This window comes from Lissotriton vulgaris, chromosome 9 (assembly GCF_964263255.1).
Source record: "Lissotriton vulgaris chromosome 9, aLisVul1.2, whole genome shotgun sequence".
In the NCBI taxonomy this organism is placed as follows: domain Eukaryota; kingdom Metazoa; phylum Chordata; class Amphibia; order Caudata; family Salamandridae; genus Lissotriton; species Lissotriton vulgaris.
Window position 1 is genome coordinate 457,732,706 of NC_141697.1, and position 16,401 is coordinate 457,749,106.

Consider the following 16,401-nt stretch of genomic DNA (forward strand, 5'->3'; position numbering starts at 1 on the left):
GCAATGTTCTTAGTCAAACCCCTCTCATGCCACTTCATTGGCCACTCAGCCCCACACCAATGAGGACCCAGGACTGCTCCAAACCCAATGCTACCAGCCGCATCTGTGAACAACCCCAGTTCCTTGCTAGACACCCCAGGCGCCGGCCAAACAATAGAGCCGTTAAAGTTTGCCAAAAAATTCTGCCACACCTTCAAATCGTTCCTCACCTCCGCCTGGAGGCTCACCCTGTGGTGCTTCTGGGACAGGCCGACCATAGCTCTGGCAATTGATCTCGAGAAAGGGCGTCCCATTGGGATGATCCTTAGGGCGAAGTTTAGCTGACCCACTAGGACCTGCAACTGGTGTAAAGTCACTTTAGGGGAGGCCAACGCCGCCTCAATGGCCTGGGAAAATGCCTGAACTTTATCTGGGGGCAGCCTGCACTCACCAGCCACTGTGTCAATCTCTATGCCCAGGAAGGACATACATGTCGCTGGGCCCACCGTCTTCCCTGGAGCCAGGGGTATCTTAAACTCCTGAAACATGGCCACTAACTGTTCTAAAGCCTGTTCACAATCTACAGAGGCCGCCGGCCCCATTACCATAAAGTCGTCTAAGTAATGCACTACCTCCTTACAACCTGTCCTATGTGAGAACAACCATTGGAGCATTGAGCTGAAAGTTTAAAAATATCTGCAAGACACAGCACACCCCATAGGCATACACCGGTCATAATAAAACTGGCGATCCAACTGGAAACCCAACAGGTGATAATCACCCGGGTGTACAGGCAAAAGGCGAAAGGCTGATTCTATGTCTGTCTTGGCCATGATGGCCCCCGGGCCTAGGTCCCTCAACCTCTTCAGGGCAGCATCAAATGAGGAATAAGTCACTGAACAAAGGGCAGGATCGATGGCATCGTTCACAGAAGACCCTCTAGGTGCTGACAGGTTGTGGATCATCCTAAATTGACCTGGCTCTTTCTTGGGCACCACCCCCAAAGGAGAGCACACATAACCAGGTAGGGGGGGGGGAGTCAGGAAAGGGCCTGCTACCCGCCCCAACCCTAGCTCTTTGTCTATTTTCGATTTCACTACTGCCAGCTGAGCCCGTGCAGAAAGCAAATTATTGCAATATTCTACAGAGGGGACGTCTTGAGCTGGAATGCGGAAACCTTCTGAAAAACCCAAATATAATAACTCGGCTGCTGACCAGTCAGGATACTGATTCAGCCAATAAATCAGTTTCCCGATGTCCACAGGAGTGGGCAACTTAAGGCTGGGGAGGCTTGATCTCCTTGCCCCCTCCCCCCCTCTCTTTAGATTTTTTAATACATTTGAACTCTGGATGCGAGTGGTGTCCGCAGTAGGAGCACACATGCTTGAACTTGCACTTATCTGTGGGCCAGGTGCACGTCTTTTTGTTGAAGGCCCAGCAAGTCCCTCTCTTCTCCCTGGGCCCCCCTTGTGAAGTCCGAAAGGGCTGCCTATTGGATTGGAACCCCCCAGACTTGCCATTTACACTCTCTAGCCAGACATTGACTTCCACTTGGTCCCAACCCATGTCAGGGTCCTGCACCTTTTCCCATCTAAAGTCTCTATCATAGTCCAACCACGCAGAACCCCCATGAGTCGTGTGTGCCTTCAAAATCTTATGCATATAATACACCAAAGATGCTGCTAACTCTGGTTTCTTTTCAATCACCGTCATGAACACCTGAAAACCAAAAAGCCAGTTTGTAATGGACTCTTCCACTCTCGGTCTCCTATCCTTGGAAGAGCTATCCTTCCCATCCCTTTCCTTGTACTCCACTTCCCATCTTTTGGGTCGAATGAGAGAAAACACATCCACATATTCCCCTTTCCAAATCTTCTCTTTAACTTCCAGGGACACATGTGTTGCCAAGCGGCCAGGTTTAGACAGGACATAACCCTGCCCTCCCTCAGTCTTAGCCCCTCCGGCTGGTACACTACTCCTGCCCTCAGGCTTACCTCCTGAAGACGCTGAATCAATCGCCACTGATGGGGTCGTCTGTTGTCCTAACTGCACACTGGATCCCTGTGCTTTGACCAGCATGGCCAGCTGCGCTCTAATCTCGTTGAGGGTGGCGTCCTCCGCCGTACTTGGAGCCCATGGAGCGACTGCCGTAGTTGCGGCAACTGCCACCGGGATGGGGGTGGGGGCTATCGCCACCGGCGTCGCCCCAACCCCCCCTACCTCCTGAACCTTGGGACCTGGTGTTATTGCTCTTAAGGCACTTAATATTTCTGCCAGCGGGCCTGTAGCGGCACCCCCTGGTTGAGGGGCTACTGGTGCTGCTGGTTGAGGGGCTACTGGTGCTGCTGTGCCAGGTGGATTCACCCCTCCCCCCGTGGCCGGTACCGGTGCAAGGGCAGCCAACGCCCCCCGAATCTCCGCTAAAATCGCCCCTGTCCCGTCCTCAGATGGACCTACAGGGTGGGGCGTCGGTGGTACACAATGAGGGCTGCTGGGCGGTACCAATGGCGGAATTTCTGGCTGTCTAGGCGGGGGTATGATCAGGACATCGGGTTCAAGGGGCACAACCTTAGGGGGGAACTTAACCCGGCTTGCTGCCTTCTTATTTTTGTCTCGCCCGCCTTGTTTCTGAACTCTGGGTTTTTTCACTAAGGGGGGGAAAGCCGCCCTGGGGGGGGGGGGGGACACCCGGCCTCCGGGGACGCTCCTCCACTACCTCAGGCTCCGCCTCGGATTCTGGGGGTTGCTTATCTCCCTCTCCCTCGCTGCTATCCCCGCTGCAATCTAGCTTCGCTAATAATACTTTCAAGATCTCGGGATCCTTACCCTTGCGCTTCTGCTTCAGGCCCTTGGGCGGCGTGCTGCCTGCTGAATTTGCGCGGGAAATTATGAGTTCGCAGCCACGCGCACACTACGGGGCCTCGCGCGCCCTACCAAGCCCCCTCACTGAGCGCCGCTACCGCAAACCCCCTCCCGCCTTCGCAGCTCGCACCAGGCGGCAGGCAAGGGGCGTCGGAGCTCGCTCTCCTATTATCTACACACGCTGCAGCCTGCGCGGGCCCCAGAGATGCCCAGGAAGCGGACTCACCAAGGAGGAGGGCGAACCCTGAGACCCACCCACGCCTACAGCCTCGAGAGCCCCGACACCTTACCTGCCGCGCTGGTCGCTGCTGATTCACGCCGCTCCGACCACAGCTCTGCTCCGCCCTGCTCGCACTCCTCGGGAACCGCCGCCCACACGTCCTTCGACACCACGAGGGGGAAAAGGCGATGACTATGGGGCAGGGGAAGCTACCGGATGGGACCGAACTAACACTCTGTTAAAATTAAAGTTAAAGAAAATAGGCTAACGAGCCCGGAGGTGAGGTCCAGCAGGTGCGAGCAGGTCACGACGCAGGCGAGGAAAGAGGCCGATCTGACTGATCTAGTGACCTAAATAGGTCACTGCCTCTAACCCCGCCTACGCCGGAAGCGCGTCCCCGCCGCCCAACCCGGAAGGACTTCCTCTCGCCCGGCCGGCCTCCCATAGGGTGGCCGGCCGCCTACTCTCGACAAGTGGCGTGCGTGGGCCGGGGGGCCGGCCCCTAAAGGCGGGCTCGTCTATCCTCGCCCTGGGTATTACCTGAAGCCCAAACACTGGGAAGGCCCAATCATGTCACTAAGTGAACCACAGTCTTTCTAGTAGTAAAAGGCATAGTCTGGAGCCCAGGCTGTGATTCCGGGTGTAGTTTTGTTTACAAGCATGCGTTTGAATAAAAATACTTCCAGTTGTTAAACTGCATTTCAAACAGGATAGGGAACCTGATCCAGGTCCCCAGTTGGTTAGTAGGGCCTGCACGGAAGGATTGTAAAGTGACTCCACCTAGTGAAAATATAAAAATAAAAGTGAGCATTCCCAGGGTCCAGCTTGATGGCCAGTTTTTACTAGAAAGTGTTTTTGGTATAAAAAGTGCAGTTTAAAGTCTGTAGTCCCCTAAAACCCCCCTTTGCAAGTGACACACACAATTCTAGATGTCATTAAAGACAATCATTTGCTTAAATAGTAATACTCTTTTCAAGGTCACTATATGGTTCTTCCTACATACTGCTTATAGAACCAAGTGGAAATTTGCGTAATTAATATAAATGACTTGTTATCTAAATTTTAATATCAATTGATAGCTCGATTTTAACATGCAGATAGTGGTTCTGAGATTTCAGTGCTTACTGCTGAAACATGTAGTGATATGAAGACCACATTTTCAAAACGGGGAAGGCTGTCTCCGCTTCCATCTTTCCTTCCTTCGACAAATAGAAAATCGATTACGATTAGATTGATTAGTAGCAAGACCTGTTGTTTATAAGTTAGACATTTCAGAAGTGCACTGTTGAGTTCTGTATGAAAATAAATTATTGTTGTTCAATAATTCGTCTGTTGACAATGCATCTGCAATATAAAAGTGATAGCACCAACCATGAGTCAGCTCGAGCATGTGTTTTGATGCTTCCTGTGGGGTTGTCTCTTTCAGGAGAGTACATAAAGACATGGAGGCCGAGGTATTTTCTGCTGAAGTCAGATGGTACTTTTATTGGTTACAAAGAACGCCCCCAAGATGTTGACCAAATGGAAACCCCCTTAAACAACTTCTCCGTGGCAAGTAAGCAATCTCACGTTTTTTTCCTAGAATACATAGAAAGCAATCTGAAAGTAAGTTCTTTATGAAGTAAAAATGTGCCTGTTTAATGTGTTAAGTTTGTTTAATCCTTCTAATAGTAAGATTTGTTCAGTTTAATTATTGACAAAATGGATTTTATTATCAACTGTGCACTTTCATGCATGTTTTCCAAACTCGTTTTCAAACTATAGTGACCTATTTAGTGCATCTAAATTGATTCATTTAAATAAATTAAAATAACTGAAAAACCGGATGCCCAAATCACGAAAAAGTATTAAATCTGAACCTCGAAGTACTGCCAGGAGAACAGACCTTGCAGATTTACTATTTTTCGATATTTCCAAACTGACTATAGTACAATAGTACATGTAGCTACTACTGCTAGTTGACATGTCTGTATGTCACTTGTGAGACTGCTATAGCTTGCATCATCCACATTCATTAGACACCCACAAACTTTTGTGGGTTTTCCATTCCCCTTCCGAACCCTTTGCTTGAGTACACTTCTGAGTATTTTTTTGTGGCGGGAATAAGTCAGAGAAGAGTTTGAGAATGCCCATAAACCTGTATGGTTGTCAGCTTTTACAAAGTCACTAGGCGAACCAGGTCTTCATCTGCCCACTTCCCACATGCACAATTGTACGCAGTTGTGACATTCAGTTACATAGAAATAAATGCATTTAGTCCTACTAGGTATCCTTTTGTAGATACTGGTGAGGCTTAAATGGAGCCTTTAAAGGAATGTTTATGGCAGAAAATGGCTTTGTGTATAAGGCCTCTTGCTGGTACTTGTCCACCTCTGGCTCTGATTAACAGACATGTGCAAATGAGGAAACCGAAGGTGGTTGTTTGCACCATGTGCTTAAGTGTTTTAGACAGGTCTGTGTTTTGGCTGCCTTTTTGGCTAGCTCTTCCAACTTCCCTATAATGTCCTGTAATGTACAAAAAATGAGTCCCCCCAACCTGTTTGAGATTTAAATATTTTACTTTCATCGCAGTTGTGTCTTGGACTGTAGTAAGCTGCAGTTTCTCTCCTTTGTTAAACGCTCTGTTGTGATTCTGTGGAATGAGAAAGGCTATACAAATCCCGCGTTCTGAATTAATGTTCTTTTGAATGTTTGTATGTATCAGTAAAAACTGTTTCCTAGGTTTTTCACAACTCATGGTTAGTTGCTAAAAGAGCCCTCTGCAAACGCTTTCGATACACCACTGTTACACAAAACTAACTTTTGAAAGTAGGCCACCAATGCCTTCATTGCTCATAGCCTAAACCAGTCTCATCTTCACGGGAGACTGACCTTGCAGTTTGGGCTGTATGGTTCCTGTTGAGCCAGGACCTAGGCTGATATGTATATAGCTGGTTCCTGTCTGAGGTGGCATGGTGGGGAAAAACAATGGGCTGAATTATGGGCTAGAGTTATTACCAGTGGGTGAGATTAATTCAAGCAATGCACTCATTCCTTTTTATGTCGTAGGCATGGGGACATTCAGAAAGTTGACCTAGGAATGCATTCCGCCCGTTGCTTACCATTGGCTTTGTGGTTGGTAGCTCACATTTTCTGGCTTTCTATTTGCTGGTTTTATTTGCTTTAGGCTTCCCGGCTCGAGTTTGTACCTCCCTTTGCCCAAAACTGGTTTAATGTATTCTTCCACGAACTGGCTTTCTATAAACAGTCCTTTGAACCTTGTTCTTATCTTGTCATATTTGCTCTGCATTTGAAGACCAATGTCAAATGTCAGGCTGTCTTTCAGGGAGTTTGGTGTTTATTTTTCTTTCTCTGGCTTCTAAGTGAAAGTGTTTATGTGGCCTCCGGGGGTCCTGCTTGAGAAAGGCTGTACAATGTTATTTTGTTTTTCTAGCACACAACAGAATTTAAATGTCTGTAAGTGAACTGTGCTGATGATCCAATCAATACATTGAGTGATGACAATTCCACACATTATCGTTTGTGCACTGTATACTTTTATCAGAAAATTGTATGTAAGTGCAAATGTAATGGTCATTTCAATTGACAATGTGTTGCTGTAATGGTAGTATGCTACTATACCATGCTTACTCGACGTTCCCTCCCACTCCACTCTACACCACTGCACTCTGCACCACTCCACACTAAGCTGCTCCACTTTCTCTACGCCTCTCTACTCTATACCAATGCACTCTACTGTGCCCCACTACACTCTTCGCCACTGCACTCTACATACCTCTCCATGTCTCCCTACTTTGGAACAAAGCACTCTACTCTGTACCACTCCACTGTACGCCAGAGCACTCTTTGCAAATCTCCTCTATGCCAATCTAATCTACTCTGCACCACTACACTCAACACCCTCCCCTCTACACCACTGCACTCTATGCCAACGGACTCTACACCAATTTACTTAAAACCAATGCACTCTACACCAAACTATTCTGCCCCACTGGACTCTACACCACTGCACTGTATGTCATTTTACTCATCAGTTTACTCTGTGCCTCTCTACTTTGCAACACTGCACTCTACGCCACGCTACTCTGCGCCATTGTACTCTACGCCACTCTAACCGCACCACTGCACTCTACAACAGTGTACTCGGCAACACTGCACTCTCTACTACTCTGCTTTATGCCACTCAATGCCACTCTAATCTACTCTGCACCACTGCACTCAACGACACTCTACTCTGCACCATTGCACTCTATGCCACTTCACTCTTCTCTGAAACAATTTACTTTATTCCACTGCAGTTTATGAAACTCTATTGCACTCTGCGCCACTCCACGCCACTTTACTCAAAACCAATACAGTCTACGACATTGCACTCTCTGCCAATCTACTATGCACCACTTCACCGTACACCACAATAGTCTACGCCACTCTACAACATTGCACTGTACGTCACTTTACTCTGCACCACCGTATGCCACTGCACTCTACACCATTGCACTCTATTCTAATGCACTCTATGCCACTCTACTCTACACTACTTCACTTTACAACACTCTCTGCCACTGCACTTTCTGCCACTGCACTCTCTGCCTCTCAACTCTACTCTGTGCCTCTCAACTCTACTCTGTGCCCGTGCCCTCTACCCCCTCTACTATGCACCACTGCAGTCTACATCTTTCACCCTTCATAAAGCGTTCAATGACTTTTACAAGATTGCTTCTAAATAGTACAGCATTCTGTTTTATGTCGACAAAAGAACACAACCTATTTGTCATCAAAATAAACTGAACTCAGAAGTTTTCTCTTTTCATAAAACAGATATTTGTTAACATGTCTGCACTCAACTAGTGAGTGAGACCTAATTCAATGCAAAGTTTGACCTATTCTTACCATCAGTGATACTTAAAATGCCTTGGATCGACCGTTTTCTTTTGTGAAGGTGAAGGGTGGAATTGCTGGTTGGCGCCATTAATTTTCTGGCACCTGCGGCGCCTAAAAAATATCACTAATGTAAGAAAGAAGATGGCCTTTTCTGGGGATAAAAAGTATGTTACCAAAAATATGGATCCCGTACGTCTTCTTTATAATAAAATGCACTTTGTGGTTGTATTTTCAGAAAATGGCATGCTCATTTTTAGACGGCTAGCAAAGGTGGAAATCACTTTAATTGTCATAAATGAAATGTTGAGATTAATTGCGAATAGACTGTGCAAAATTTCAATGATAAGCTAGGAGATATTTATGAAAAAATACATATAAAATATAATTAAAAGGTGAATCTAGAGAAAAATTAGTATCTTTTTGAGAAAAGAGATCCGTGACGTTTGGAGAAAAATGATGCTTGTGTTATGGCATAATTTTGAGTCACGTGATAAATGCTTCCTAATGTACTCGGAGGCAACCAAAACAGATGCAAAACTGTATATCACCGAACACAAGAAGTTGCAGCCTTCATGTAAATTCCACTTCATTTGGCAGCCCTGCTCTCCGTCCCGATAACAGAAACGTGCTAGTGACCACTTCACTTCCCGGTGAAAGTCCAATGCTAAGTCCATGTTGAAACACAAGCATAAAAAAGTGAGACAAGACTGACATCTGAGCGCCTACTCATTGCAGTCAGTGGTGGGATGGGATAGTCCCAAATCAAGGTCCGTGGCGAAGGAGCCGATTCCTCAGTTTGTCCCTGATGCTGTTGGGGGCGGTCTTCAACCCCTCAGTTGACCGAAGCCTTCAAAGAGGCCTGTTAGGACGCAGGTGGCTAGATGTCATAAACCAAGACTGATGCCTGGTGATCTGGATTTTTTAAACTAAGCACCCCACTCCACAGAGCCATATTGTACAGGTCACGACCATAAGGCAAACCCTAACTAATATTCGGCCAATTCTCCGAACAGACAATTCAAAAGGATTGCTGCTTTTGGCAAATGTATGTTTTCTTCTGCCAGTTTGGCACTGAGATCCATGAATGCAGTCTGTGTAGTGGGCTTATTCACAAATGCCCTTTAGGGACTGGCCAATTATATCTTGCATGCAAAACTGGAGGAACATAGGTCTTCATTGGCTCAAATGATACATGAGTAGGACGCGGCTGCTTTGAATACCATGGATTGCACTGGCTTGGCGATTGATATTAGTGCTGTCCTTCATAGATATGCCTGGATGAGGTCCACCAGGTTTTCCGGTGATGACTGAAGTGCCCTTTGATGAGTCACAGAGAGAAGATAGACTCCACTCTGGAATGCTTTAAGGAGGTACAGTGCATTGTTTGGGGTTGTTGACCCCCTCCCAAATAATTTCCATACCAGTGCCAGAAATTTAGGGGATATTCTGGGTGACTGGCCTTTAGTCACAAGCAGACTTCCCTTAGACATATTTGCATATTTCCGACTTCAGCAGGCTGTCAAGGCCTGCTGTAATTCGAGGGAGAAAGAAAGGTTCCACCTGATAACCCAACTGTACCGCACTGCAGCTGCCAGGGTTTGTATTGCCTAACTACAAATTGCTCACAGGACAAATGTCCGCATTTGTATCATCAAAGCAAACCGGGAGAAGAACAAAATAGACCGAGGCATCCTTCTCACCAATGACCAGGGCCAGCAGGGACATTAGTCTTCCACATCCTCCATCCCTGCTACAACAGCCAACAAACTGCTTTAGTTTGCCATCAACAGCACATGCCCAACCAGTGCAACAAGATTCAGCACTTCTCTTGGGTTGGCGATCCACCCTTTGTGACATAGGGATCTTGCAAATTGTTCTAGGATTCTGCACACTATATTTTCTCTCCTTCCCACTCCTCACTATCCTTCTCACACCAGCATGAATTTCAGCAGATCTGTTTATCCTACTACAAGAGGTTCACCAGTTTTCCTAGTGAGCCATAGAGAGTCACCAAATTCAGATAAACAGTTATTTTCAATTTTATTTATTTATTTGAGTTTTATATAAGTGTTTGCTAGACCAGAGGTATCAAAGCGCTTTACATGAGGTTCCACATTGTTACAAAGTTACATTAGTTACAAGTTACATCTGTTGCTGGAAACATTATCATAGAAGACCAGAAGTTAAGTGGAGAGTAGAAGGGTAAGGAAGAAGGGTAAGAGGTAGATAAGGTGGAAAGATGAAGAAAGGTCTGCTAAAAGTCCGGCTGAGTAGGTGACTGCCGAGGGGGAATCAGCAGCCCATCTCCTCAATAGCTAGCAAGGTAGCTCCACCGGGCATTGGCCAAAATGCTAGGTCTCAACAGGTTCAGTGTCCTGATGGGGGGGGCCAGATGGGGGATATACTTGAGGTCTGGACGATGTCCAATTTGTGTCCAAGCGTAGTAGCTCATCGTGGTAAAGGACCACTGTGGAGGCCATCTTGAGGTCAAGCAAGAGGTTCTGCCCCTGCTGTTCTATTCAGCTGAACCCCATTTTTATCTTTCTCCTTTGTATTCTCAGGAGCCTCAAGGGTAATTCCCACCGTTCTTTAGGTGTCTCCTGGGCTGTCTCAGTAGGATACTCCTCCTTGCTGCCTATTAGCTGCCATTTTAGGGTCAGGGTTGCAGGAAGAGTACTTTTGGTGCCTTCAGCCGGGGCCAGGAGGGAGGTTGCCACGCCGCTTTTTGGAGGTTTGTCTGGGCGCCTGAGACCATACAGGCAGAATCTCCAGGGGCCGGGACTTAGAAGAATATTTTCTCATCCTGAGAAAGGACCGGACCTCTGACCACTAAACATCTTTCTGCTTAAGAAGTAAACAAGACTGGTCATGTTGGCTGAAATCTTATGTCCAGTTGAACCAGGATACTGGATAATGTCAATGGATTTGCAGGATGCATATTTTCGTATGCCGGTTCTGCAGTCCCACATCATTATCGGAGGGTCAGGGTGAGCCAGGAGCATTTTCAGTTTGCCGTACTCCCTTTTGGCCTCACCAGCATCCCTCGGATGTTCATACAAGTGATGGTGGTGGTCGGTGTCCATCTTTGGAGGTAGCGATTTGGTGTATTCTCTTACGTTGATGAATGGCTACTGAAGGCAGGTTTCCTGTACTTGGTTCTAGACAACCTCTGGACAATGGCAGAACTTTCATCATAGTTGGCTTTCACCTTAAGAGCTTAGGCCCCAGCTGATTTCCTCAAAGAGGCATCCATTTATTTGGGTGATCCTGGACAAAGTGGACTTCAGGGCCTTTCCTCTCCTACAATGAGTGCAGGACTTTTTGCCTATAATCCAGATATTTCAGACTTGAGCCTTGATTCAGGTGAGGGTGGCTTTAGCACATGCGAGCACTGCAGAGGAACCTAAAATCCATTAGGGCCCAGCATCAAGGCTTTTTTCTGACACCATCCAGCTTGAAAAGAAATTGAGAGCCAACCACAACACCACAGACATAACTACCTACAAGGCTACAATCTGATGCTATCACCAGCAAACAAGACATTAAAAAAAGCACTAGTGGACCGTATTGAAGGAAGCTCTGTTAGCTGCAAGGAGATTTTATGGATTGTTAAGGATTTCACCTCACCATAAGCCGCTGTCAACAACATTGCTTGCTGCCTCCCAACAACTTTGTGACTACCTATCCAACTTCTTCCAGAGCAAAATTGCAAACATCTACAGCAACTTTGCACACCTACCCAATCGCAGAGAACTCGTTACTAACCTGCCCACCAGCAACCAAGATGACCACCTAACCAAATGGACAATCTCACCAGAAACAACACAGCTGCAATCATACGGACCATCCACTCAGGGCTCCCAAAAGATCAATACCCCCTCTACATCTACAACCTGGGAACATCACCAATCAGCACCATCCTTAACCACATCAACAACACCTCCATCACATCTTCCACTTTTCCGGATGAATGGATACTTGAAGAATTCCACTCCTTCCACTGCCGACCCAAATCAACTGAGCAACTTTTGACCCACCTCCATGCTCCCCTATCTTAACCCACCATCTTATTGACAACACTCAATCAGGATTCAGAAAGAACAGCACCGAAATAAGTTTCGGACACCAACGATATTTGAATCATCATGGACCGAGGAGAAACAGCGGCCCTCATCCTGCTCAACCTCCCTGCATCCTTCAGCACTGTCTCCTATAACGCCTTCATCAGAAGACTCCACGAAATTAGCATAGAAGGATCTGCTCTCAAATGGATCTGTTCCTCCCTCATGGAAAGAACCTGAGGGGTCTGGCTGCCAACCTTAACATCTGAGACCAAGAGATTAATATGCAGAGCCCCACGGGGATCGGCCCTCAACCCCACCCATTTCAAAATATACATGACACCGCTTGCCAACTTTATTCGATCACAAAGCATGACTGTCATCTTTGGAGCCAATGGCACCCAACTCATGCTCTCCCTGACTGACAAGACAACCACCACCAGGACCAACTTCACCAACTGCATGACCATGTTAGAAGACTGGATGCAAAACTACTGCCTGAAGCTCAACTACAGCAAGACTAATGTACTGGTCTTTGGTAATAAGACCTCCCCATGAGAGTCTACCTGTTGGAAATCTGAGCTAGGGCCAACACCCATACTCGCAGACCACACAAGAAATCTAGGGAACATCCCAGAAGACCAGCTCAACATGACAGCTGAAAGTCAGCGCAGTGTGTACCTACTGCGAAAGATCTTCAGTTGGTTGTCTCAGCACAACAGTTGGACCGTCATGCAATTACTCATCACCAGTGGGCTGGGCTATGGCAGCACACTCTACGCCATACTCTCAAAACAACTCCTGCACAGACGCCAGACCATCCAGAATACTGCTGCAAGACTCTTACTAGACCTCCCACGCTTCAGTAACATCCCACTGCACCTCAAGAAGCTTTATTGGCCCAGATTCACAAGCACAGACAATTAAAATTTCTCATGCACACATACAAAGCCTTACACAACACAAAACCAGAATACATGAACAGCTGCATACTTTCACCAACCCACCAGACACCTACCTTCTGCTTCACTCTCACTCGAACACATTCCCCGCATCTCCAAAGCAAAACTGGAAGTCGCTCAGTATCCTACATCACACCCAAGACATAGAAGGACCTCCCTCAACACATCAGAGTCTTAGTTCTTTAGTTCCTCAGAGAGCTGAAGACCTGGCCCTTCGTATAAGTACCTTGGGATCACATACCTGCCCAAGTGCCTTATATCTTCTTGGGTGATTAGTGCACAATACAAATCAGCATAACATAACATCCAGGTCTTGGAGGAGGCTGCATATGTGTCCTCTAAAGTGGCTACCATCACAGGAGGGTCACCTTTCTAAGCAGCAGGGCAGAGCCCTCCACATGAATCTGCACATCTTACACCTCCATGTATGGAACTGGAGCGGCAGCAGTTTACTACCTTTGATCTGTTGCCTGAAGTGTATATCGGTCTTGATATTTTTCATATGTATGCATTTTAAACTTATGCACCGACTATCCCTGTATCTCCTGATCTTGAAGACTATTTTCCTCATTGTGATTACGTCAGTTCAGTGCTAGAGTGAACTGCAGGCGTGTCAACACAGCAACCCTACACCACATTTGATTTATATAAATTGGAGCTGAGGACTCAGGCAGCCTTTTTACCAGTAGTCTTGACTTCCTTCAAAGTTATACGAGCCATTACTTTGCCAGCGTTTTTGTGTTTCCCCTCGCCCCTCCAAAGATGAGGAAAAGCTTTTTTAGCTGGACTTTTTCATATCATGAACAACTGAGCAGACACATATTTTTGTGGGGATCTCTAGAGCAAAGAAGAGAAGCCTGTGCAGAAGAGGACCTTTTCGAGGTACAAAAGGTTAAGATCTGCTACGCACTGGAAAAGAAGTAGCCGCCAAAAAGTCTGGGGACCTATTCCATCTGGACCAAGGCTGCTACCAATTTGTTTGAGCAGATGTTCCTGTCCTTGATATCTGCCAAGCAAGTTCGCCAAGTATATGTAGAATTCTGAAAAACAAAATTGGTGATTTTTTATTTGCAATCAAAAGAAAATCTACACCTAAAAAATGTCAACTTGAAAAAAGTATTTTGCTCAACTGTTTGCACAATCACAAAATTTGTATATTTCTCAGTGGCATCTTTTAGTAAAATGTGTGTAACGCATACCAACATTTGAAAAATAAATTGAGAGAGAATCAGTGTGAACCCATTATGGACAACTTAAAAATACGTTAGAGACCCAATTCTTAAAGAGGGACACAAAAGTGGGCCCACAAGTATATGCCCTTGTATTGATGTAGAGTTACCATTTTTCAGGATTTCACAGACGCTTCCTAAAGTATGCCTGGAAAACGCACTTCTAGCAAATGTTTGTGAATTCTGTTTTCTCATGAGAACGTGTACATCACGGATTTAAATTCCAGTGGGTGAACTTCACCTTTTGTTCTTCTGAGCTCAATGAAATGATTACCATTGAGTTGGGTAACAAAGAACATGTTATTTATGGATCAAGTGACCCCTAGATGAACATGTGCTTTACAAATTCACATGCAGTAATATATTTGCTCATGAGATAATCTGCTGCAGGATTACAAATTCACTTTTTCAGTACCTTCCATCACCTTCACCCCCACCCCCGAATTAGTTTTACTCCTGCCCTTGTCAGGAATACATTTCCAGCCTTTATTTTTTAGTGTGGGAAGAGGTTGGAGTGCTTTCCTTGGGCAAGTAGATATTTTATCAAATTCCACACCGCTGAGTCTGCACCATTCCGGCCTCTTTGGCATATCCTGCGCATGTCCTAATAAGTGTTCACTCGCACGTAAATTGCCATAACTGTGCACAAATAAATATTCCAACCCTATTAAGAATATGCTTCTTTCAAACCCCCCAGTCCTGTCGCAGTTGGACCAACAATGGCAAGAAACCCTTCTTGAGGACTGTTCTTGGATAGAAATCCTGGGAATTGGATACTGCTTTCTAGAACACTGTGTTCATCTATTTGGACTATGAATATAATACATATGCATAGCCAGTAAACTCCCCACCAGAATACCTGATCATTAAGTTTATAAATTGGCTTTTTATGCTGTGCACTACCCAATCAGTTCTCTGCATCCTTCATCTTATGTTGGGGGCATTTACGATTTGTTAATGCCAAAAGACACACAAAGTTTGACTGATAATAAGCAGTGTTAGCAAAGTTGCACCTTCTGTTTTGGGAAAAATTAGGAGTCTGGTCTTGGGCGCAAGATTACCTAATCTGGTTGATGCCAATCATCTGACTGCAGCTCTGAATGTTCAAGCAGACAGCCTGCATAGGTGTCACCTTGCCAAACACAAATGGATGCTTCACCCAGAAATAATATCTTCTGTCTCTGGGGTACATCTTAGGTGTACCCAACTGCCACTCGCAGCTCTGCCCAATGTTCTATGCCCTCCAGGATCTGTTGCAGGGAGCTTTGGGGAATGTGTTTCAGTTGAATTTGAACTTTCTGCTTCACTTTCTGCTCCCTCCATCCCCAATACCTTTGATTCCTTGGGTGCTGAGGAAGATTCAACCCGACCAGGCCCAAGTCATCTTAATTGTCCCAGACAAAATAAAAAGGGTGTGGTAAGCAGGCCTAATGCACCTTTCCGTGTACTCTCACCTCCATCTCTATTACAATCACAAGGGCAGTTATTGCACCCCAATCTCCAGATCCTCCGCGTTCATGCCTAGAGATTGAGTGGGGACACTCAAATGCTTTTGCTCTATCTCCTGAAGTTGTGGATATTATCCCAAGTGCCTGTAGATACTCCACCAAGGCAGTATATTCTGGGAGGTGGGGTAGGTTTGTCCAATGGCGTGCAGACAGTTCAGTAGACCCTCCTAAGGACTTCTTGTTGGACATATTATGCTTCGCCCTGCCATTAGCTCAAAAGGGGTGTACAGCTGAAACAGTAAAGAGTTCCTTATCTGCTTTGTTGGCCTTGCTTTGTCTTCCAGATGAACCATACCTGCTCAAATCACATAGTCACGAGGCTTCTGAAGGGCCTCACCATCATGTTCCATCTTTCTCCTTTCATAATGCCTAAATGAAATCTTAGTCTCGTTCTCACATTTTTAATGTATTCTCTGTTTGCACTCAAGCTTAGTTGCCAATTGTAACTGCTTATTTTTAAGATTGTTTTTGTAGTATCCGTTACCTCAATGAGACCTGCTAGTGAGTTGCAAGCGCTAACTGTCAATCCTTCTTCACTTTCTTTTTCCTTGACAAGCTAGTTCTTACAACCACAGCTGCTTTCCTCTCCAAGTTTGTTATACCCTTTTATATGGGGCAGTCCATCATACTTCCTGCTTTGTTCCCCTCCACATCTCACTAACTGGGAAGAGATGGTTCATTGGCTGGATCCCCAGAGAG

At 46.0% G+C, this 16,401-nt stretch overlaps 1 protein-coding gene across 1 annotated transcript in view; it reads left to right on the plus strand.

Moving 5' to 3' along the window:
- AKT1 (AKT serine/threonine kinase 1) overlaps nucleotides 1-16,401 on the plus strand; it is a 441,526-nt gene that overhangs the window by 237,009 nt on the left and 188,116 nt on the right. Inside the window, exon 3 of the mRNA XM_086937905.1 lies at nucleotides 4,488-4,616. Within this exon, the coding sequence (XP_086794031.1) occupies nucleotides 4,488-4,616 (129 nt within the window). The remainder of the gene's footprint in view (nucleotides 1-4,487; nucleotides 4,617-16,401) is intronic.